The 26,641-nt window shown below is 42.8% G+C and overlaps 1 protein-coding gene across 1 annotated transcript in view; it reads right to left on the reverse strand.

Moving 5' to 3' along the window:
- Positions 1-26,641, reverse strand: part of LOC146662679 (LIM zinc-binding domain-containing Nebulette-like) — a 58,466-nt gene that overhangs the window by 20,075 nt on the left and 11,750 nt on the right. Inside the window, exon 3 of the mRNA XM_085419300.1 lies at positions 360-444. Coding sequence (XP_085275426.1) covers positions 360-444 — 85 coding nt within the window. The remainder of the gene's footprint in view (positions 1-359; positions 445-26,641) is intronic.

Raw genomic sequence — 26,641 nt, forward strand, 5'->3', positions numbered from 1 at the left:
ATGTTGGTGAAACCTTCTTAGCTTCATGTCTCCTCCCCTTTGGCACGGCACAGAGATGAAAACGCTCAGGTGCACAGCTCTGCTTCCTGGAGGCGAAATGAGGAGAATGTGATGGAAGTTTGTCTATTTATACACTGCATCTGGCTTTTACATACATTTTTTTTTATCGCAGTCAAAGTACACCAGTGCGAATCAGAGCTGTGGGGAAAACAAGGAGGCTGCCTGGCATCATTCAAAAGGAAAAACCAACCAGACGAACACTACATGGCATCATCATCATCAAAGCAGGTCAGAGATGATGGCAGCGCTCCTGCATCGTACACACATCTGAGGCCTGGTGTGTGTGTGTGTGTGTTTACCTGGCTTTGCAGCTCGCTCTGCTGTCTCAGTCTCAGGTTCTCTGGAGTGTCGGCCACGATGGTGAATGACGTCTTGGGGTAATGTCTGAAATGAGACAGAGAGCGTGGTCATGCATGAAAGGTGAAAGTTCATGACAGTACAACTATGGTTTGTTTGAAATGGTTCCCAGGAGAAAGCCTCTTCTCTCTAAAAAGGATACTGAAGCACATCGTAGGTTTGCAAAGTTGCATGTGAACAAAACAGAACACTTCTGGAACTGTATCATTTGGACAAAAGAGACCAAACACACAATATCAGCAAACACCAGCTGTCTGCGAGGTGATGGTGGGGTGAGGATTTGAGCACCTTGCAGTCACTGGGTTGACCGAGAACTCCTCTGTATAACAAAGTTTTCTAGAGTCTAGTGTGAGGCTGTCTGTCTGACAGATAAAGCTGAAACTGAGTCATGCAACAGGACAATGATCCTAAGCACAGAAGGAAATCTACAACAGAATGTCTGAAAAAGGAAAGAATCGGATAAGTGACGCATGCACGTTTTAGAAATCCTTAAAAAGTTTTGAGATTGACTATAATATCTGAAGTACTCTGACAAAAGCCAGAACTACATGGCATTTAAAGGTCTTGTTAAAGGTTGTTGCCTCAACAAACAGCCATGATGCTAATACAGAAAATTCACAATAATAAATATTTGAGTGCTTAGAAGCAGCAGAAATGCTGTAAACTCCCCACTGACACATTTGCACCTGTTAATGATACATTTCTACTGAATGTGCTCGAAGCTGTTTGTTTATCACTGTCATGGTCCTGGGCCGTGTTGGCCCAGTATTCTTAGTTCTCTTGTATTTTTGTATTCAGTTCCCTGTTTAGGTTCTGTTTCCTGAGTTGCCCTGTTATGTGGTTCCCTGTGTGCTTTCCCTTTGTGACTCTCACCCCCTGTGTGCCCCTCTGTGTATTCATGAGCCCTTGTCCCCTTTCGTGTTTTATTCCATGTTTTCCCCAGCCTGTTATGTCTGTGTTCTCCCCGTGCTCTCTCCTCCTGTCTGAACCTCTGTACTTCCTGTTTTACTTTGACAGTCTCTCGTCAGTATGCGTCATGTTGTGTTCACTCCTGCCCTGTCTCGTTATGATTATCTGTGTCAGCTGTGTTCCCCATGTGCTCCCACTTCCCTCGTTAACCCTCTGTGTATTTATGTCTGCGTCTCCCTCAGTTCTGTGTCGTAGTCTCCCTCATGCTGCGTGGATTTCCCTGTGTCTCTCTCCAAGTATTAGTTTATTGTGCCCAGTTTAAGTTTTGTATTTTCCTGTCATCTTGTCAGCAATAAAGCTGCCTTTTGAGTTCATCCCTTGAGTCCGTGAGTTTTGCGATTGGGTCCTCATCCTGCCTGCCACACAGCCGACCATGACAATCACCTGTAGCTGTAACCACTCACATCTTTGTTTCTCTCACTGCGAAGAACATTTTAATACAAATGTTGAGCCCACTTTAATAATAAAGGCAATGGGCTGAAAAATGTCAGAGCCCTTTGTGTCCTGTGAGTCACCTCAATGAGTTAATGACCCACCAGGACGGTGACATTAGCAGAAACAATGACCCATTAAGAGGACGTAAAATTAAAAAGCAGCACTGTGCTATTACTCTAGTTATCTCACTTGACCTTTCCATCTCTTACTAATAGCCTTTGGTGCATTCATTTCTCCGCATCTAAGAACAGAGTTTGAATTTTAGCTTTTGTCTGCAGGAACCCACGGTGTGTAGGACAATGGATTTCAGTAACTACCGTATGAGGAGAGTGGATGGGAGACGGAGGTGGAAAACACTCCCACACACCACCTCCAACAACCTTTGAGGATATATTTTTAGTATAACTGGCGTTTAGCCCACAAAGAGAAACCCTCTGAGCTTTTAAGGATAGTTTTGCAAAGGAAGGACCAGTGAGCATAAATGTAGTGCTTTAAAATCTCAAATCGCCCTCAAAACCTTGAGCCTTCTCTCATCTATGGACGGAATATGTAATTTTTATTGGATTTCACCCTCCTACACTTGATATCAAAAGTTTCGTGTAACAGCTTTTTCCTCAAACAAATCCTTGGACATTTTCAACCAGCAAGTTTCTCTGTAAAGGTCATCGACCTCGTTCCTCTTATTTGAAGCAATTCATGCTTTGGCTTGAATTGATTTTTAACATTTTCTTTGCTACTGTTTCCTCATTTTGCATCTTTCATGATGAATGCACTTCTAAAAACAGGATGTTATTTTTCTATGAAACACTGAATGTTTGTTGCTTCTGGATTCAAAGTGTGATCCAATGTCCCGGGAAGAAAAACGGTAGATGCTAAAGTCACAAACACTGGTATAACAGTCTGAGAAGGAAAACTAACAAATCCAAAAGCAACAAAATGGGAGAGACTGGTGCCCAGAGCCAGCTGGGATAGGCTCTGGGTCCCCAAAACCTAGTTGGACAAGTTGTTGCCCTCACTTCTATAACATTGGTGCTCTTTGGTGTCTGTGTTGTTCTACTTTTGGTGACATGTACAGTTCAATTTAAGAGGCTGGAGGGGAGATGGTGTCAGAATCTTTACAATGTCCTGGTTCATGTCCTGTTTCGTCCTTTAAGTTCTTGCTGATTCGCTTAGTTTGCTGGTGTAGGCACTAAAATCTGCTCGATTTTGTCATGGACCTTGAAATGTTAGTTTTTTGTTCTCATTTGTATTTCTAGTTCTCATCTCTCTATGCCTCATTGTATTTGTACTTCCTGCCTTTGCTTCCTTTCCACATTATCAGCTCCACTTTGACTGCTAAAACCTGTGACTCATTTTTCAATCCGCGTGTACCTATGTGTATAAATAACCTGGTCTGATAGTTTTTCCCCTACAGCTTCCATCATATGTAAGGTTTTTGTTGTTGTTTGTGTTTGTGGCTTTGTCCTATCATGGTTTCAGTTAAAATATGCCCCTTCCCCTCCATGTTTTGGATCACTGATGAAACTGAGAGGAAATGCTCTGATATTAAAAGGAAGATAACTTTTGGGCAACTAATTATCAAATATATCAACCATTTTCCAGTTCAAGTTTTGTTTGATTACTACGGTACTGTTTCCAGAAAAATGGATCAAGTTTGTGGCTTGTTTGAACTTCACTGAGTGACCTCGTGCCACCTAAAAGAAACTCCATCAAAACTGTTGACTGTCAGCAAACTGTCACAGCTGTCTCATGCTGATAGCTGCTGCTCAGCTCGAAGGCTCAGTGGTGGAGCTGCTTTTGTAACGCTGAGGCGCAGTGGGTGGAAGAAACCAAAACACGGCATGAAAAACGACACTCAGCACACAGAGAACTGAATCACGGACACGAAGGCCACTAGGCAAACATGATAGCTTTAACAACATTTTTTAGACTTAAACACTGCGGAGGAACAACACGCCAACACAAACTAAACAATAACACAAACTCCAACTTAATCAGCACCTCTGACAGTTTTACAAAATATATTAAACTGTTAAACTGAGCGTTTGATACAAAGCCTGAGTGTCCTGAACCTGATCACACACTCGACCCGCTGTAAGAATCACAGACTGAACACTGAATAAACAAACTACGTAACAATTAGTCCTTCATAGATAACTTTGTAATTGTTGGTTGAATAAATCATTCAAGCTAACTTTTAAAACACCAGTTGAATCCTGGCATCTATTGAATATTTTGTTTTGTCTGACCAATGATCCAAATTAAAATACAATAAAAAGATTAAATAAATGTGGTCAGTGCCAGCTCACATCAGGTTTCTACAAATCCAACTTGAAAAAAATGGGTTAGCCATTTAAACTGCTTTAACCTGACTATACAAACCACTTTGCAACCCACCTTCACCACCTCATCATTTTCATTTTGTGTCTAACTTAAACTCATATTTGTGGTCATCGATGTCTTGATCTCACAATCAGCCACCAAACAGATGTTAACCGCTGCTCATGGTAATAGCAATCCTCCGCTGACAGTGGTGGTGCTGACAAACTCTTGTAGCTTTACTTGATATTTCATCATTCTGTTATTATTATTATTATTAGTTGGGGCGATCGTGGCTCAAGAGTTGGGAGTTCGCCTTGTAATCGGAAGGTTGCCGGTTCGAGCCCTAGCTTGGACAGTCTTGGTCGTTGTGTCCTTGGGCAAGACACTTCACCCGTTGCCTACCGGTGGTGGTCAGAAAGCCCGGTGGCGCCAGTGTCCGGCAGCCTCGCCTCTGTCATTGTAGCCACAGCCACCCTGGGGTGGCTGTGGCTACAATGTAGCTGCCATCACGAATGTGTGGATGACTGGATGTGTAAAGTGCTTTGGGGTCCTTAGGGACTAGTACAGGCCATTTACATTTATTATTATGTATCCTTAAAGTTATTAAAATACTCTATGAAGGGAACATCATTTTATTATGATTGTATATTATTATAAAAATGAGAAATCAAATTAAACAATCTGTAAGTGCAAAGATGAGTCTAATCTATGAAATCCAATTTAGATCATAGCTACTACGAGATCAACTTCAGCCAAGATGAATCAGATTAAAGTGTGGAACATAGAGGCCTACATGTGACATGCTAACATGTTAAACCTGCTGGTTCCAGGAAGAAACAATATTTCTATTAGAGTGGTGGGGTTTTGTTAACAGTTTATGGTTATACAGACATTATATACACTGACTATGTTTTTAAAGTGTATACAAAAAATGAACATATTTCCGGGTGAAGTGCCACGGCCTGCATTCTTTATATCAGTCAACAGAGGGCGACTCCTCAATCGAAGTCAGACTGTAGAGAAATCAAGTGGAACAGTTGAGGGGGTGCTTTAAGGTGTGGCTGCTCCTCAGTGACCAGTTTTCTCAGTCAGACCATATACAACTGGTGTCCATGCTTTATATGCAGTCTGTGGTAGAGCAATAACAACATAACGGTTGTCTCTACGTTCAGTCCAGGTTCAGGTAATGTATCTGCCGTTGACTACAGCACCCTGCGAGCAGGCTGGAAACCCCGGAGGAGCCCAGCGACCAGTCGATCTGCTGATTCAGAGAGAAGCCTCGTAACTCTCTTTGAGCGTGAGTGAATCATCGTTGCCACCAGCGTATTCAGCAGCAGAGTTTGACCACTTCAGCGAACTGTCCTTCACTCCTCTCTTCCTCCTACTTCACCTCTTTCTTCCTCCCACTCTCATTTTCTCACTCCTCTCCCACGCACTCTCTCTCATATCCAGATAGAGCGAGCCTGCTCGTGTTTTACACTCCTCACAGTTATAACAAATGTCATTTTTAATGAGTCCATCAGTAATTGAAGCACAGATAAAGTCTTGTGAATCCTTTAATGCATTTTTGCTGTTTGTTTGATATAAATTTAGTAGTTATACTAAAATGTTCAGTGATATACACATGATACGCTTATTTCCCCCTCTGTGTTTCTGCGCTGTAGTTGAACAACATGAGAAGCATGTTGTTGAGTACTGAACAGCATCACTCTGTTTCTGTGTCTCAGTTTAACCTTGTAATTACAGCATAACTGTGCTGTGGTCTGAACAGGGACATAAACAGTCATCATCTTCTTTACTTAGAGGGCTTTCTCACTGTGTTTTCTTCACACTCAGAAGTGTAGCACCTCTATGAATCTAAAAGCATTATTTCGAACCTGTCACTGCTTCTGATTCTTTCCTGTCATTTCATTTTCTTTGTCTTACTTTCTGTTTTGTCTCTTTCCTCTTAAACTTCTGTGACATTTGAAGTCTTTGGCTCCATGACGGTACTGCACAGGATTGTTGTTCATTTTCTTTTTGTTCGATTGTGTGTGTGCTTCAGAGCAACACCTCAACTGTTTCAAGAATGCATTTAGTCCTCACATTGGTCCTCACATTGATCTACCAGATCCTTGGACTGGTGATTGTTTCTTTTTAAACATTTTCTCCCAATTTGTTTAAAAAGTCCCAGTCTCTGAAGCTATTGGCTACTCTGCTGACTTATGGGGGGCCACACAGGAAGCAATTTACTCATTATGCATCACTTTGTTGCTTACAGTCCGTCGCTAGTAGACATTCCAGGTTCTGGTTGCCTAGGTAACCCTATAATTTATTTACCACCGCCTCACAAATGAATCAGTGGTATTCTTCATTGTAACTGGCAGTTACAAAATTTAGTTTGGGAACCGCCCACTCCGTGTTGCAAAGAGGCTAACTACATTTGACCGTACGGCTTCCATGGTTTCTGTTCACTAGACAGGAAGTAAGAGGTTTTAAGTAACGGCTTGATTACCTCCACGTTAAAAGCCTGTGGTATACAACCCAAAATTAAAACTGAAGAATTACTTAACTGTGAGGTGTCTTTGAGTGGTTTTGTGGGAATGGGGTCTAAAAGGTATGTTGATGGTTTAGAAGAAGACATTACTGAAGTTAAATTGAGCTCAGAAAGATGTTTAAGAGAGAAAAGAGTTAATAAAGTTAATGTACTTAATGATATATCTACAGAACTGCTTGATTTTTTTCTCTAATGACTTCAGAAATTCATAAAGTCATTGTTATTTAAGATTAAATGAATACTTGGCTCAACAGAGTTTTGACCTTTTCTTTTCTTTTTGAGGAATATTGAGATGTCCTAGCTTAAAGAAGGGCAGTTAAAAAAAAGTATCAAAGTATTTTTTCAGGTCAGTGCATGTTTTTCTTATATAGATCTATTTGGATGGATATATTTCTTATATAGAGAGAAAAATGCTTTTTTTAGGGCTTAGTTTGCGAAATATACAATAAAAACTTTGGTTTTAGGATTAAGCTCTGTGTGAAGGTCAAGAACAGGATTAGAAAAGTAGCTGTAAAGATGTCTGGTAAGGCTCCAGGACATCACTGTAAGGCAAACGAATGATGCCTGAACATGGTTGTGTGTTTCACTTCTGCTTCTTTATTAATAACACACACACACACACACATTTCGGCATTAAGTTTCACTTCACCTGCTCCCGTATCTACTGGCAACCATGAACGCTTTGTTCATTTGGCGCAACCCAATCCTTTGAGACAAAGACTGGCTCTGTGGGATATCTTACACACACACACACACACACACACACACACACACACACACACACACACACACACACACACACACACACCTTCTGGCTGGACAAGCAGCTCAGGACAAAAACTCTGTTTGTGTGAAGTCATTAACAGCCAGCGGACATCCAGACGCCTGCAGCAGACAAGCAGTCTGCTCTGTTCTACACATAAGCTCTGCTTTTTAGTAAAAAGTAAAAAAACAAAACAACTAAAGATACTAATAAATAAACTTCCAATTCAGTGTAAATGTTTAGAATACTAACCAGTTACGACACTCTACACCAGGGGTGTCAAACATAAGGCCCGGGGGCCAGATTCAGCCTGACAAAGAGTCCTATCCTGCCAACTGGACCTTTAATTATATATTTAAATGTTTTACAGCTTCTCCTACTCTTAAAGACCGTTCATACACAACATAACTATGTATGACCCACTATCTGAAATGACTTTGACATTACTGCTTTAATCATCCCTCACTGCACAGCTTCAAGAACACCTGTTAGATTTTGGGACCTACATCAGCTGCAGATGATTTGCGATATATACGAAGTCCAGATAAGAGAATTAGAAGATAAATAAATGTGGATGCAAAACTCCAGATTTTTATTTGATTGCACTACTCACTGTTTAAAATCCTTCTTTATCTGATACTGGGGCATGATGCAGCCCCTCAGCTCATCTTCCATCTAACTCCGCCCCTTTAAACTAACTTCCTGATTGGCTGTTCCTCATAAACTGCATTTATTAGCAAGCAGGTGGGTGGAGCTTCTGAGGCTGTATCAGGGATATCCCCTGTTTTTCTCTGCAGAACTCAGTGGCAGTGATTTAGTGAAGTTTGGCAAGAACGGCCATGAGACAAAGGTGGAAATGCTGAATGAGTGGATGTGTTTCTCTCTTATTCACAGATACACAATTTTCAGGATAACAACAAACTACACGCAGTGCTAAACAAACAGTGAGGTGTTTGTGCCGCTCTCGTCTACGTGAGGACTAAAAATAATCTCTGCCACATAAGGAAACACACACACACACACACACACACACACACACACACACACACACACACACACACACAGTGTCCTTTAAACTGTTTCCAATAATACCCTCAGACACATCCTGCCTTTCTGTTACTGCTCTGTTAAGATACCACATTTACAGTACACCGGAGTGTGTGTGTGTGTGTGTGTGTGTGTGTGTGTGTGTGTGTGTGTGTGTGTGTGTGTGTGTGTGTGTGTGAGAGATGCAGTGGGTGTGTTGTGGATACAGATTTAGATTTACCATTGTCTATGATGTTGCAGTGGCATTTGCCAAACGACAGTCTCCTCACTCTCCCAGCAGCAGTGACGCACACGACTCTAACTCAGCATTCAGACACAGTGTGTTTGTGTGCGTCTGCGTGTGTTTGAGCCCCAGAAAGAAACACTACATCATGTTCTCACATTTAAACACAAGGACTGGGGGTTTATTTATTGCACACACCTTTTTTTGAAGTGTGATAGTTTCACAAGAATCGTTATTTGACGTCATCACACCGACATCAACACAAAAAGGTTTATCTTCATTTACATATAAATCTCGGTCCTTGCACCATTACATAAAACTAAATGAGTACAGTCTGTGCTCTCAGAATGATGCCCCACTTTTCCATGAATAATCTAAAGACTGAGCTGAAGTGTCAGCGATCGTTATCAAAGATTAGGTTGATTTCTTTTTTAACATACTCTTGATAAGTGTGATTACTCTTGAAATATGATATCTACTATTCTTTCCTTGGACTTTCATCTGTGCAACATTGCTAAAATGAGGAACATCCTGTGAAAGAGTGAGTCTGCTGTAATTCTTTTAAATCAGGTGGTTGAGTGGTACCACACCCAGGACACGAGTAACACAGCAACGTTCTCTCTCTGGACAAAACTGCTCCCCGTAGCTACTCTCGTCTGGTTCTCTGTTTAATCCAGAATTTAAAATCCTTCTCTTCACATGCAAAGTCCTGAATAATCAGGAATTATTCTTAAATAATATCTTAAAGACTTCATAGCATCATCTTATCCCAACAGAACAGAACTGCAGGCTTAGTTGACGCCTCGACCTCTGAGATTAGGGATCTCAGGATGCACTGAGCACTTCTGCTCCTCTCATCTTTTTCAGTCCTGATATTTTATTTTATTACACGATTACGTTTCGCCGTCCGTCTCCTGTAGTTTGTGTTTTTGTCCTGTTTCTCTTCTCCTAATCCCCTCCACCATCCAAATGGTTGCAGCAGATGGCTGCCTCTCCATGAACCTGGTTCTGCAGGAGATCTCTTCCTGTTGAAAGAGCGTTCTGCCTCCCTACCGTCACCAAGTGCCTGCTTACAGTTTATCATCTAATTATTGAAGTTTTCTCTCTAATATTGTCGGGTCTTTACAAACAGTGAAAAGAGAGCAGAGGACATAGCTGTTATCAAGCCTGCTGTCACTGTAGCTCATCCAGGCTTTCTGCGTGATGAGGGTGAGCCAGGGCTCCACAGTCCTCAGCTGCCCCCATCAACATCAACAACACAAACAACAAATGGACAGGTGGGCGGAGCCACGTGATCACATACTGACAGGTTAGAAAAGAGAAACTGAAGTTTCTGTCAGAACACTCTTTTTTCAGTGGAAGCGAGACAGATGAAGAGGAAGAAGACGGGGCAGGGTCGACGGCTGAATATGTGTGCACGCTCGCCGCTCAGCCTGGCCTCGGTCCACCTTCCTGCTTAGGTGTTGATGAAACTCTCAGTGTGGGCTCAGGACAGACTTGGCTGCTGCAAACCTCGCTCAGTGTCCAGCAGCATAAAATATGCACTGCAGGGAAAATACTGTGCCTGCTGTACGGTGAGTTACTGACTGCACAAAGTGGCACAGACGGGAAATGGAGAAAGTTTGGGTTCAAAGTCAACGTTGCAGCCAACTCGTTTCCAAGGATGCAACGTTTACTTTGAAGGCAAACTGCCTCCCTTTCCAGTTTGTGCCACACTCAAGGTTTACAAGTGATCAGCTCCTTCTTTGCAAACGACTTAACCCAGCGAGAGCCACCAACCTCCACAAACCACTGCCAACCAGTAGGTGACTACTCACGTTTCCCTAGCAACCAGCAGTTGTATCACATCCAACACCGTGGACAACTCTGAGTAATGTGCGTATGATGTCACATGAGAAACCTCAAGACACAAAATATGATGGCCAGAGTACAGAGCTTCAAACGCTTCAGCTTGACAAACATTAAAGCAAGATAAAGATGTTATAAATGTATTTTCAATAATTAAAAACATTAAATCTCCAGGAAGCCCTGATAAGTATGCACAATAATAAGGCTCCAGGTCCAGATGGCTTTCCTGCAGAATTCTACAAAGAATTCTGGTCGATTCTAGCACCAGTTTTCTACAGAACGTTGTTGGAAATTAAAGAAAAGGGCAGACTTCCATCAAATATGAATTCTGCAAACATTAATCTCCTGCTAAAACCAGGCAAAGACCCTGTATATCCCTCAAGCTATCGTCCAATATCCCTTATAAATGTAGACCTTAAAATAATCTGCAAAGCTCTCTCAAAGAGACTGGAGAAAATAACCCCCCTTTTAATTCATCCTGACCAAACTGGTTTCATAAAAGGAAGGCACTCATCAACAAATACACGTAGATTACTTAATTTGATAGACTACTCATACAGTAAAAACCTAGAAACTACAATATTCTCTTTAGACGCAGAAAAAGCATTTGACAGAGTTAACTGGAAATTTCTATTTGCAACTTTACACAAATTTGGTTTTGGATCCTCTTTCATAAACTGGTTAAAAATATTATATAATTCCCCAACAGCTTGTGTTAGAACAAATGACCAGACATCCTCCAGCTTCTGTCTCTTGAGGGGCACCAGGCAGGGATGCCCACTCTCCCCTTCACTGTTTGCAATTTTTATTGAACCACTAGCAGCAGCAATTAGACAGAATTCAGTAATTAAGGGCATAAAATGCAAGAACGTGGAACATAAAATCAGCCTTTATGCGGGTGATGTGTTACTCTTTCTCCAAAACTCACAAACCAATATCTCTGGGGTGATTGAATTGATAAACTCTTTTGCAAGAATATCAGATTACTGAATTAACTGGTCAAAATCTACAGTCCTACCGATTAATTGCTCCTTCCATAATTCCTCTTCTACACCACTGCAATCGGGAAATATAAAATATTTAGGTATTAATGTTTCTCCCAAGCTTGCAGATCTAACTAAATTAAACCACATCCCACTTTTAAAGAAGGTAGAAGATGATCTGGCTAGATGGAAATGTCTACCCATATCACTCATGGGAAGGGTTGCCGCTATAAAAATGATGGTCTTACCAAAAATAAATTATTTATTCTCAATGATCCCAACTAAACCGCCACAAGATTGGTTCAGATCTCTAGATTCATGTATGTCCAAATTCCTTTGGAAAAATAAACCCCCACGTATAAGCTTAAAAACACTACAAAAGACCAAGGATAAAGGAGGACTAGAACTGCCTAACTTTCAGCACTACTTCTTAGCCAACAGGCTTCAGTTTATCTCAGGATGGCTAAAACACACCCTCTTAGATGAACCTTGGCTAGATGTAGAACAAGCACTCTGCAATAATCTAGAGATCTCAGACCTACCATTTATCAGCTCAAACATCCAACGACATGAATGCTTTAAAAGCATCAACATCAGCTCTTCTCTGACAGCATGGTGGGAGTTTCTAAAATTGACGGCGTCTTCATTAATCCCATGCAAACGTACACCTATCTGGAACAACCCTGACATATTACAAAACAATAATATGATAAACTTTTCAGATTGGAGTGATAAAGGAATCAAATATTTAGAACATATACTAGAAGGAACAGAATTTATTTCATTTGACGGACTAGTTACACAATATGGGATCAACAAGAAAAGATTTTTAGAATATCAACAAATTAAATCCATAGTAAAAAAGAAATTTAAACCGGGTCAAGTTGAACTACAAACACCACCAAGTGTGGTTCAATTTCTTACTCTTAAACCCCCCAAATTACTATCCAAAATATACAGAATGCTTTCTAAAACAGATGAATCAATATCACTTCCTATTGCAAAATGGGAAGCGGATTTATCAGTTAACTTAGACCTAAACTTCTGGTCTCAGATTTGCTTAAAAACCTTTCATCTAATTAGAAATCCCAGTCTTCAATTAATTCAATACAAAATATTACATAGAGTACACTATACAGGTCATCGGATGTTCAAGATGGGCTTTACGTCTACCAACAACTGCTCACACTGCCAAACCAATTCACCGGACAATTATATCCACGCTCTTTGGTTCTGTCCACCAGTTCAGAAGTTTTGGCGCGAGATATGTGAAGACTTATCGAAGTGTCTGAAATGTAACATTCCAACTTCCCCCTTAGTGTGTTTGTTGGGCAGCTTAGATAATGTCACTTCAGAAAAGAATATCGCCCATATGGTTTTCACTGCCCTATGCATAGCCAAGAAAACAGTCCTCATGAACTGGAAAAATAAAAATAATCTTAATTCTAACCAATATAGAAATTATCTATTAGATTACATTAGTCTTGATACAGCCTCTGCCACCACATCAGATCAATTGCTCTGGGCTCCTTTGATCAGCTCCATCACCTAGTGGGGGTGGGGGGTCATAGTTTGGTCCCGCCTTCACTGTTGTGATTGGTGTGGGGGTAGGGACAGGCTTAGGGCGTCGGGGGGTTCCCCGGAGGCATCTTCCTTGGGGGGCTCAACCCGGGGTAGCGGTCATGTCCGGTTAGGGGCTCTGTTGGCTCTCCGGTGACTGTTTCCTCGCGGCTGCGTGCAGCGGGGCTAGGGGAGGGTCTGTGCTGACGGACGTGGGTTACTGACCTGGTAGCCTGGCTGGTCCTGGGTGGGTCCGGGATGGGCGTGAGGTTCTGGGGGCGCTCCGTCTCTGGGCTGGGACCCGGACTGGGCCTCGGGGGCTTGGGTCCTGGTTGGTGTGTTGCCGGGGTTGTGGGCGGGTGGGTGCATGGGGGCCCAGCCCTGGAGCAGGGTGCCGCCGGTGCGTCGAGCCACCTGGGGGGCTCTTCAACTGGTGGGGGAGATTGTCACATCTTGCAGGAGCTTTCCTCTCCTCAGGAGCTCCCTCTGCAGGAGGGGGAGATACAGGAGAGGTGGAGGAAGATCTCAGCCTGGGTGTTTATTGTCTTATGTAGTCTGGAAGATGAGTGGATGGTGGGGTGGGTGCAGTTTTCTCTGTGGTGGGGTTGGGTGGACTGTCCCGGGCTCTGTGGGGCCGGGCGGCGCTGCTGCACTGGGCCCGGTCTGGATGGGCCTGGGCCCCCTTTCCCTGGCGGGTCGCGGAGTATGGGGGTGCCTACTGGGGTCAGCGGGGGAGCTGGCCCCAGGGAGGGGTCACTTGCCCCTCCCTTCCTTCCCTCCCCATCTCCAGCTGCCTCCCTCTTCCCGCTCCACCACAACCACCCACACATGCAGGGCCTTGGAGTAGGGGTATGTCACCAGGGTGCAGAGGAGGCTACCCCCCCCCTCTGTCCCCTTCTGGCTGCCTCTGCCTCAATTTTATCCCACAACTTAGACATTCACATTACTCACACTCTCATTACACATACATATAGGATCTTGGGGGTGGGCATGATACACGGAGTCCAAAGTACCATCAGGGTGTACACCCCACCCCTGGCATCGTTGCCCACCTCTCAATTTTAAATACACGTAGACATTGAGGGCTAGCAGGAGGGACCATGTGCTTACCTGCTGCTCTCTGGCAGGTAGCTCCATGCCCTCCTGGGTTTTAAATGCACCTTAGAACACACATGCATCAACATTACAATGAGCGGGTGGAGGGAGGTTTGGAGTCTTCTCTCACCCCCGTTCTCTGCGACCTGCTGGAGCAGGGGGGCTAGGAGGAGGAGTTGGCCGTCCGACTGCGGTCTGGAGTGTGGAGCCTTCCTGCTGCTGCGGAGTCGGGGCGGTCTGCCTCCCCCCACCGCAGGGAAAAGGGAAACACCACCTGGGTCTGGGTGCAGTTCCCCCCTCCAGGGGCGAGGGCACCTAGACCCGGTTTGTAGAGTACGCTTGGGGAGTGTGATCGTGTGTACAACGTCTCTTTATGTCTGTCTCCACGTTGGTTGAGTGTGGAGTAAGTGCATATGAGAGCATGAGGGTGGGAATGGATGTTTGTATCTGTGTGTGCCTGTATGTCTGTGTCTATATGTCAGGTTGGGTGTCAGGCGCCACCTCTCTGGGGACATCTCAGGCCCTCCAAGGTTTGGAGGCCTATCTCCCCCTACCACCACTTCCCCTGCCAGTGGCGGACCCCCTCAGACATCGGTGCGTTGGTGGTTCTTTGTGTCCGGGGATGGGCGTCCAGGTACACTCCGGCTCACTCCTTGGCGGCCGCTTATCGGGGCCTGGAGCCTGGGGCTCGCTCGGGCCACTTCGGAGGTGGGGTGCCCCCGGCCTCTCGGCCTGGGGCTCGGTCACTCAGGCGCAGCTGGCTGCCGGCGGAGCTCACGGGCGCGTCACTGCAACTCCCCCTGGCTTCTGCTCCGCGGCTGCTGAGTGAGCCCTCATCTGGGACTCTCCTCAGCTCTTTCCGGGACAGTGGCGCAGCTGCCCCTCTGTTGGTCTTCCTTGGTCTCTTGTGTTCTGGGGGCCTCTGGATGTCTGGAGTTTTGATCTCCTCCACACCTGCTTCACGCCCTGGAGGACGGGGCTGTGGCCCCCCCACACCCTCTAGCAGATTATTACATGAAGGAACCTTTTAAAAAAACAAAAAACAAGCGCGTCCATGCTCACAGGTGTACACACGGGTGATCACACCCACAAACTACACCCTTTTTGGCTCCTACCTCAAAGCACACTGTGTTCTGTTGATCTTATGTGCTGCACAATAATGTTTAACATTTAGTATTTACTGTCATATTCCCATATATCATTGTGATGTTGTTTATTCTATTACTCTTGTTCTCTTCTGCTTGCTTTCTTTTTTCTTTCTCAGCAGGTGATCCAGGTGATTGATATATGCATTTTTTTTCTCTGCCCGTTCTGTTGGTTTTTGTCTTTTGCCCTTTTCCCCCGTCCCTCTTCTCAGCTGTTTCTCTTTCCCTCTTTCTTTCTCCCCTTCTTTCCCCCAGTCAAGTCTGTCCCGTATTCAGTAAGTGAAAATAAAATAAACAATAAAAGGTGAATCAAATGGACCATTACGGCAAGGCTGGGATGGTCAGTTTGGTAAAGTAAATCCGTTGGGCATCTTTCTTTGCCTTTAGACAACAATTCTGATGGCAAAAGAGCCAAACGGGACAGGCCAAAAAAACAAAAAAAACAAAAACAAAAAAAAAAACAAAACATTAAATCAGTAAAACAAAACCCATCAATATGAACACACGGTATATCTTACTGTCTTTCTTGTAGATTCCTGGAAAATCTTAAGTCAACATCAAACTAAATTAATGAAAATACTCTGAAAAATGCAAAACTTGGAGAGGAGGAAGCTCTCTCTCTCTCTCACTCACACACACACACACACACACACACACACACACACACACACACACACACACACACACACACACACACACACACACACACACACGCTCCTCTTCATTACATCCAGGTCACAGACAGGTCACAGTCTGAGGTGCTGCAGTGTCATCCTCCATAAACAGCTCCTCTCTGAGCTGGCTCGGCTCGGCTCGGCTCAGGTCTGAACGCCACAGCTCGTCTCATGTTGGGAAAACCAGCAACAGATCTACTGAAGGACTAGTCCACCGATTTCAAACTCAGATATCCACATCCATGAAGCTATGGGGGAGCTTCACCTGACTGATATTTAAATGAATACTGAATATAAATTAATCAATGTTTAACTTTAATCAATGTTAAGTTGGTATTAGACTTTTAAAAGACACCCTGCACTACAAACCTGCAGTGAGGCACTAGGACATCTTATCACTTCAACATGAACGTTTTTATAAAATTTCACCCTTTTCAATTAAAACCTCTGAATAAACTTGGGAATATCCATCAGACATGTTTCTGCCACATTATGTGCTTTGTACATATATGATGCCACCAACCAGTAATGGCGGTCTCTGGTGGTCTCTGGGGTCAAGTACATGAGAAAGTGGGCTAAAATCAACTTGAACTATTAAATGATCACAAGCAAAAGGCAGTTTTCCAAAGCTTCCCAGTTTCAGGCTGAAACAGACATGCTTTTTACTAAAGTGATGAAAAACGATGCAACATTGTTCTGCTGTTAGAGCATGTTTGAAAGCATCAGTGTCACTGACTCACTGCTGTAAGGCAGTAATTCACCGCTAATGTAGAAAGTGGAAGTAAGAATAAAGACGGGCATGGAGAGTTGCTGTATTTCAAACATCTCCCATGAGACGAGGCTGTTTTTATTTATCTGTTTTTTTTTTGGCCTCAAAATTGTGAAACTCAAAAGTGTCAATATCAGGATGCATGAACAAAATAAAATTCATAGGAGCATGGGGGTACAGCAGTTAGCACTGTTGCCTCACAGCAAGAAGGAACTCAGGACCTTCTTGCTGTGAGGCAACCCCACCAACAGGCCGGGGTCTTTCTGTGTGGATCCCACAATCGTTTATATCTTTGTAGATCTAACAGTTAAACTGAGCACCGAACTGAATGTCAGATTATGATCGTGTGTCACAACAAGATGTATCACCTACTTCAGACATTTGAGGAGTATAGGCTGAAACTGATGCCTGGATGAAATAAGATCACAACATGCAATTTAAGACTTTTGTTCTGTGTTGAGTGTTGATTAAATGAGACAATATTCATTTAGTTAAGTATGGAGACTAAACAGCCGATATAACAGCCGTTTTTGGCTCTGAGTTGGACTTTTGGGGTGTTATGTATGATCACTAGAATAATAAAAATATCCTTTATGGTTGTGTAAATGAACCACAAAGTAAAAATCTTTAAATGGCTTTTTTTGGCATCCTGGGCAGAAATGTCTTTGGCTCTGAATAAAATCACTTTGGAAGGTTCCACAATTCTTTTATTCAGTAAAAATCTGCATAAATAAGATAATAAATTGCATAAATATGAAATTCAACTTCAAGAATATTTGGAGGATGTTTAAATGTCAGCGATGTTGGTTGGCTTTTGGGAACCAAAGGAGCATTAGGACCCAGAAACAGATAATGTTGTCACTCAAAAAACTGCCACGACCCGATGGACACATCATGTGGAAAGGTGATGGGCCAGCAGCTTTGACAAACTACCATTACTTCAACAGGCTGGCTTCATAAAGTTCCCCCATTGTGTCACTATTTAAGTAGAGTTAACCTGAATCCTCTCCTACAGCGGAGTGATAAAGCTGCTGAACCGTAGCTTCTGCCGACTTCAGTTTAATTAGTTCACCTTCATTGCCACCATTTAACCACCCCTCATGGCTTTGTGTTGGTGGCAGGCCCAGATAAAAGGCCATGAGAAATGAGGGGAATTTATTCAGGCTGCGCTTATTTAAGTAAGAGATACTATCAGTCAGAAGATTTAATAGCAGCCTGCCGGGAAGATCCACAGCTGAGATGAGCAGAAGTCTGAGTTTAACACTGAGGGCTACAGAGGAAGATGTAAAAAAGAACTAATGATGGATGATTTTAGCCTTTTCTTTCTAGGAGAAATCACATATCAACACACACCAACACCACACACACTCCCACCACCAACAAAATCACCACCAACAACATCACACACACTCCCACCACCAACACCACACACACTCCCACCACCAACAAAATCACCACCAACAACATCACACACACTCCCACCACCAACACCACACACACTCCCACCACCAACATCACACACACTCCCACCACCAACAAAATCACCACCACCAACACCACACACACTCCCACCACCAACATCACACACACTCCCACCACCAACAAAATCACCACCACCAACACCACACACACTCCCACCACCAACACCACACACACTCCCACCACCAACAAAATCACCACCACCAACACCACACACACTCCCACCACCAACACCACACACACTCCCACCACCAACACCACACACACTCCCACCACCAACACCACACACACTCCCACCACCAACAAAATCACCACCACCAACACCACACACACTCCCACCACCAACACCACACACACTCCCACCACCAACACCACACACACTCCCACCACCAACAAAATCACCACCACCAACATCACACACACTCCCACCACCAACACCACACACACTCCCACCACCAACAAAATCCCCAACAACATCATCACATACACTCTCATCACCAATAACATCAATGCTACCACCATCAACAAGACACACACTGCCACCACTAATAGCATTATTACCAACATCATCAATACTAACAGCACCACTACCATCACATCAATACTACCGCCATTAGAAGCAACAGCAACACCACATACACTACCTCCACCACTAACATCACCAGCAACATCATCATACTAGCACTATCAATAATAATATCATCACCAACACAAACACCAGCAGCATCAACACCAAGATCAGGAACCACTGCGCTCCACAACACTCTAAATGTCTCCTTTATTGTGTGACAGTAACCTTTAATGTTTAACGTTTTACCCTTTTGAAAGCTGATGAGGAATAACTTGTGAGCTCTCTTCTAAAACGAGTAGTTTCTGTCACATTTCAGAACAAAATGACTGGGTTTGCAACAGAAGTCAGTGAGGGTGATCTCTTTTGACTGTATGCAGCTACCCTTGGAAAAACCTGGAAACTATCTGAATGGTCTTCACACCACGTCTCTATTGATGCATACTGAAATACCAAAACTCGCCATTAAAGGGGAAAAGAGTTAAATCCTTCCAGTTCAAAGTTTCAGAGTTCATGACAGAAATAACTTTATTTTACTGTTTTATATGCAGTGTTACGTTTTTGGGCGACCGTGGCTCAGGGGGTTGGGAAGAGCATCTGTAACCGGAAGGTTGCTGGTTTGATCCCCGGGCTCTCTGTCCTGGTCGTTGTGTCCTTGGGCAAGACACTTTACCCTACCGCCTACTGGTGTTGGCCAGAGGGGCCGATGGCGCGATATGGCAGCCTTGCTTCTGTCAGTCTGCCCCAGGGCAGCTATGGCTACAACTGTAGCTGCCTCCACCAGTGTGTGAACGCGAGAGTGAATGAATAGTAGCATTGTAAAGTGCTATATAAATCTAATCCATTATTATTCTGTAAGTTAAAATTTTTTTTTTTTATCATCAGCATTTAATAGAGTCTCTGATTGGAAAAGGTTGCAGTCACCAGGTGTCCTGCCATGTGTGAAACATCCGTTTTTATGTGCATGAACGTTCAGCCTGTTGTGTTACCTGCTGTCTCCAGCTAACACAAAGAAGTCTTGCTGTGTTGAACGTTCTTTGTAGTGCATCCCTCTGGTTGTTGTAGTTCACTAAAAACAAGTTGAAGCCTTTTTGCAACTAAAAGAAGTCTCAACTTTCTTTATGGTCGACCTAATGACACCTTGGAAAATCTTTTTTTAATTCACAACAAAACTCTGTCTGACTCGGGTACAACAAGGATTAAGAATAAATGCATTGGTGAGAACCTGTACCAGCTTCCATCGTTCATCCCTCCACCAATAAATATCATAATCTTCCAGATTAAAGTACCCACTCTAGTTTCCAGGAACATAACTCCTGCTTCTGCCTTCACCCACAGAGGAGCGATCTGTGCCACAAATTTTGGTTTAAGAGTTGCAGACGATGGCAGAAACTTAAAAAACCCGTCGCTGTCATTAAGTGATACTGCTGTGTAGACAGGACCTTTGTCTCTGGTTCATGGAGATGAGTCTCAGTCAGCAAATGGTGGTGTTTTATATCTTTATTAAGAAGCTGACAAAAGACCACGCTGTCCTCAGTGGCTTTAACACTACATCTTTATTATGCTGAAGGAAAAGAGGAGAGGAGCGAGGGAATAAAAGAAACAGGAAGAGTAAAAAGAATGAAATGTAAAGAAGCTGGACAGCAAATGAAAAACAAAAGAACAAATCTGGGAAGATGAAGATAAATCAAAAGGAGATGGGATAAAAGGAAGAGGAAATGGTAAATGGCCTGTATTTATATAGCGCTTTTCTAGTCCCTAAGGACCCCAAAGTGCTTTACACATCCACACATTCACACACTGTTGATGGCAAGCTACATTGTAGTCACAGCCACCCTGGGGCGCACTGACAGACAGGCTGCCGGACACTGGCGCCACCGGGCCCTCTGACCACCACCAGTAGGCAACGGGTGAAGTGTCTTGCCCAAGGACACAACGACCGAGACTGTCCAAGCCGGGGCTCGAACCGACAACCTTCCGATTACAAGGCGAACTCCCAACTCTTGAGCCACGATCGAGGAAAACAAACATAATATAATAAAAATGTAAAAAAATAAGAGGGAAGATATTTACGATTTTAAAAGAGCAGAAAAAGAACGTACAGCGAGTCTAACTCAGCCTCCTGAGAGCTTTTTACTCTCTTTGTATCGTGACACAGCTTCTGATGAAAGCACAACAACAACATAAACTGCAATGCATTCAGAGCTCCATCTCATCACAAGGCTGTTTATAGAGCCGGAGCACTTCTAGCACCCGGACACTGTCTCTACTCATCTCTCTTCACTGTCCCTCGTCTTTCTGTTCACTCGTTCATGCGTGACGTTCTCAGCCAGCCTTCAATAGAGCCGTTGCTCATCCCTCTGTTTTCTCTTCCTCTGATTTTATTTCATGGCGATCACTGAGCCTCCCAGTCGCCCCCAGTAATCCTTCACATTTCTATTGATTTATTTTCTTAAAACTGTCTCTAACTCGGTCTTTGTCTCGGTATCTGCCTCTCTTCTCCTCTGCCGTTCCCCTCCTCGTCCCGTCTCGGCAGACTCTCGGGTCGAACCACGAAAGATCAGACGGAGGGTTACATAAGTTTTGTTATATCTTTTCAACAGCTTCGTCTCTCAATGAACTGCACTGACGTCTCTGTTTCTCACAGTCGGATTTATTCTCCCCACTCTCTTCTGCTTCTCTCTCCGAGCGACAGACTCGTTAGTTTGTGTCACAACACTGAGCTCTCTGCCCTGTTTTCATGTGTATTGTGAATTTGTGCAGAAACCCCAAGAGAAGCACAGAAATTGAGAAAAATATTCTAAAAATACTGTAAAAAGAAAAAAAGTATGTCCATCCTGTGTTTCGTTAGGCTGGAAAGTTTGTGTAATGATGGAGCAAACAGGAAACAGATGAACTTTCTTCCAACATCAGTGACTCCAAAGGTTCTTTGTCCAAGCTTTTATTGTGAATATAGTTCCACTAAAACCCCATTAAAGGACTTTAATATGTTAACATAACCAAATACCAAGTGAGAAAGAAACTTATAAAGTGGTTCAGTAGGTTTGAAGCCACATGCTTTCATGACCTCACCACCTCCACCTGGATTGTAAAGTGGGCCTCATCACTGTGGGAGCTGGAAGCACTTCAGGAACACCTACATGGATCATTTTAAAAAGCGCCTACCACCTGCTCACGTTTGTGACTGCAAACCATGTGTCATCCAGAGAGTGAGGCATGCATCTTCACTGTTTGATCTCAAATCCGTGGTCGTCTAGAGATCTACAAAACTACAAACAACTGTCATTGTCCAAATACCAAAGGACCCGACTGCACATGAAGTATGGTGGATGACATTAGCTCGTAAAGCAATTTGTATGAAAACGTAACCAGCCAGGTGTAAGTTACGGAGCCCCGCAGGGGACATGAGAGAAAAAAAAATTAAGACGGACTTTTGCCAGATCTCGCAAAACAAACTCGGATCTCGCAAAAGTTTTAGCAGCATTCTTCGGACGCCAGCTCGAAGCCGACCGGGAGGTCGAGGCACGATGTGCCGGGAAAGCGGTGTTCCTCCCGGCTGTAGTAGGTCTCGACCTCCCGTTAACGGAGGTCGAAGGCCGAAGAATGCGGCTAAAACTTTTGCGAGATCTCGCAAAAGTTTTGCGAGATCCCGAGTTAGTTTTGCGAGATCTCGCAAAAGTCCGCCTTAATTTTTTTTTCTCCCATGTCCCCTGCGGGGCTCCGTAGTAAGTTGACTACACTGCATGAATCGGAAAATGATTTGTTCATACAGTGAGCTGCTAAAGTAACTGTGCTTAACTTTATCCACTGAGTACAGTTTACTGCATGACACAGCTTGCAGTTTGTCCACATTAGAAGGAATTAACCAGACAATAGCCAACTTTTCATTATGTTCCAAAAAATGACACGATGCCTCCATGAGATGAATGTCCTGCTGATTTGTTTTCACGTACTGATGCAGACAAATTACTCGATACTCAACTAAACTGCTACAGCTTTTTTAACCTTATGTATAATTTTATTTTGCTTTGTTTTATTATATTGCTACTGTTATTGTACTATTGTAAGGTGACCTTGAGGGTTTTAAAGGCGCCCATGTATTATCATTATTTTTATTAGTAGCAGTATTATTATGAGTAAAATCAGCTTGCTTGTTCACAACAATCTGTTCAGGCAGTCAGTTAAAAATCTTAAATATATGATTAAAAAACATATAATCTTCAGCCTGTGTTCAGTGAGTCAGTGCGAAGCTTTTGCACAAATAACATTATTAGATGTCAGTCGTTATTTGCCCCATTCATGTGTTTACGCCGTTCACTCTTTTGAAAACTCCCCACTTCCAACAGTTATTTAACTCTTGTAATCTGTGGTGCACGTCTCTGCTCCTGCACTCAAATTCAAAATTAATAATGCACAAACATCTAAAAACAGAGCAGTGAAGCTTTTAATAGATCTTAAAGGAAGCATTTCCTTCTGTGACTGATTTCTGCACAAACACCTGGAGGAGATGCTCATCATCTACCTGCTTACTCTGTAAACTCGGCTGTGCTGAATAAGATGCATGAATTAAACAGAAGTTGTCTCTGTTTTACTTTCATTTCCATCGCCTCGGTGAAGCAGAGACAGAAACGAACAGTGTTTTCTCTCTGCGCTGTGAGGAGCACAATAAGACTGGAGTATGTGGGTTATGTGGGCAGTTGCATTACATAACCACACAGTCTTAACCACAATTATCTGAGCTGATAAAAGACTGTTAAGATGCACACACGGAGAATAATTTGACTAATGTTTACATTAAATACATGCACAGATCAGAAACACTGATGAGAGGACGAGAGTGGATGAGAGTCGTTGGGACTTCAGTGTGATCTGTTCCATGTGTCTTCTTGTTCAAAGGAGCAGCTGGTGTGCAGTGTTACATAACCAGCTTTGATTAATACTAATTTGCATAAAGGATCATTTAATTAAACAGAAATATCTCATGCAGGAAGATTCCTCCCACAAACACAGTCAGCGGACTGTTTCTGCTGCGATGTGCAGGAAATCCTGGAAGCGCGTCACTAATTTGGTCTTTAATCAACTGCGATATAATCTGAGATTGACTCAAAACATTGAGGGTGTAAAATATATCTTCACCTGAGACAACACACACACTGCCCGACCAGAAAGGTAAATACTGAATATAACTCAGCAAACAGGTGAGAGCCTGCTGGTTGTTCTAAGTTCATTTTTTTCTGAGCCAGAAATGAATATTTGAGGCAAAGTAAAATTCAACAGTTTAACATAGAGTCTGCAGTTTTGTTCAAGCCCTATTTTTAAAATGTTCATGTTTATGGCTGCTACAGAAATGGTTTTGGTCTCTGTGGAAAGTTTCCCCTTCACAACAATAGTTCTGAACTACAGCCATTTATACTGACAGCTGGACACCAACACAGGAAGCTACAGCCAATCAAGCTGAGACCTTATAACTTCCCTGAACTCGACCACTACATCTTAAAAGGAATATTTGGACAAATAACACAAATAAACCTTCCAAAAAGTTTGTGCTCCAATTTTAGTAAAAAGAAATTCTGATATTTTACATAGTAAGTAGTACATGTATGTGGCACTTTTCAAGAACAAAACATGCAAAATGCTATACCATATTAATGAAATGAAATTATGTGATTAAAACAGTGATGATTAGAAAGATGCACCGTGAAACTTACACCTCTATTCAGAAAAATAAGATTCATTGAGATTAAAAATAGCAGAGAGGCTTTATAAAAAATGCAAGTGGTAATTACACGATGTCCAGTAAGACGATTCAAATCAGAAGATTCATTAAAAGAATACATTTATGGTCAGAAATAAAATGTCCTAAGAGGCGAGACGGTCAATACTGAGTCTGAAAATAAGACTGTAAAAGCAATCAGGTCTCATAACAGACTTTTACTTAAACATAACAAATTACTTTGTGTTGAATTTGTTAAAAAAAAAGAAGAAAGAAAGTGTTGTGTAGTGCTAATTAGCAGGTACCTGAATTTGTGCGTTATGCTGCTACAATTTATGAATGCAACTTGTTACAGTGAGCATCAGCCTATAACTCGACACTCCATGTTCTCCATGTTTACATTGTCTCATTTAACATGATCCCAGGTCTGGTTCATGGTGGCTACGTGGGTACAGTCTCACTGACTGACTCACTCTTGCAGTCTGCCTCTAGTGGCCATTAGAGGAACTGCAGTATTTTTCCTGAAGGTTATTGCCGATACTAATAAACAAAAAAGAGCAAAAAATCTCCACATTTGAACAGAAATAAGAGAATGTGTTGTGTTTTAATTGTGCAAAAACCAAACTTTCCTCTTGTGTAATTGCTTGCTGATGTTTTTTTTAAATATCTAAAGCAAAGACGGCTATTTGAGCCAGAGCAGCAGTCATGCAAATTTAATTACCTTGCATATAAAGCTAATGATCTGTCATGTAGCGCATGTGAGAATTAAAGAGACAATTTAATCTGACAACGCTGACAAACGATGACTCTCAGGCCCTGCAGACAGTGGTCAAAGTTCGGCGTGTCAGAGCCTCGTTAATGAAACAGCTCAGAGGTCGTACGCTGTCCTGGTTCAGACACAACAGATTAAAACTCAACCCATGACCTGCCACAGGAATCCATGCGTGTGTGCCTTTGCCTGAAGAAAACACTGAGCCCTGTGTGTGAGAGGCGACAGCTTGAGGTTTCTCTGCAGCATTACTGCTTGTGAAAGCTAGTTTCTGGTTGCATTAGTCCATTAGTGACGTCAGTAGGCATTGCCTGTTAGAGTTTTGGCTCTCATGTGCCTCTGTAATCCTTGTCCCTACTTGCCCCCCTGTTCTTTTTTTTGTTGCCCCCCCTCGCCTTTTGAAGTGTAGATAGGATTTTGGAAAGCACGGGACTATGGTCGTTAGATCTGCAGACCTTTAGTTTACCCCCCAAAGTGAAAAAGAGGTCAGTTGCGTCTGTCCTCACGTCTAACATAAAGAATCTTTATTTATACTCCAATAATAATTAAATATAAACGTTGTCCATGTTAAAAAGGACATATGTCATGGTCCCGAGATTTTTGTTGAAATTTGGTATTCTTAATTAATATATTTGAGTTTTTGGATTCTGCATTTATATTTTTGTCTTTGTAGACATTCTTTAGATTTGAACTTTATTTATTTTATCATCAGATGCAAAAAAAGGCTGACTTATTATTGAATGTTGTGTCCTGCACTTTGGCTCCCAGATAAGTGAACAATCAGTGCCAAACAATCCACACCTGACAGTATCCCATGTGTCTGAATTAGACAGGTGAAGCAAGGATGTCAATAAAGCACATAAAAGGACTCTTTTCAATAGTGCATCAATTCAAGGTTGAAGGTTAAAGAATTTTCAGCGGTGGCCTCTTTATCCCTGTGTAATACAGATTAAATGTGCATACTGTCTCACATCAGCAGCACACACATTCACATTATTATCCATTTTTCTACAAATATTTTCACATTAGCCAAACTGTCAATTCAATGTATGATGTGCGTTTTTCATGTTTGTCATGTGTATCATCATATTTGAATATCTGTAGATTTGGAAATCATGCAAAATATTCAACTCATAAAACGCTTCAACTGAATTCCACTAGATGTACATCTAATGTAAGAAACCTATTAAACCTTTACACCAAGCATCATGACATTAAAGTTAACTCAGTTCACCCACGAACTGGTGAGTTTTTGCTTGTGTTGGTGCCACTGCCAAAACCTTCGGCCACAACTGTTGTGGATTGCAGCAGTGACGATTCTGAGGA

The sequence above is a fragment of the Rhamphochromis longiceps genome, linkage group LG9 (genome assembly GCF_057381845.1).
Source record: "Rhamphochromis longiceps isolate RC_006_pf linkage group LG9, R_longiceps_female_GT1.1, whole genome shotgun sequence".
Lineage (NCBI taxonomy): Eukaryota > Metazoa > Chordata > Actinopteri > Cichliformes > Cichlidae > Rhamphochromis > Rhamphochromis longiceps.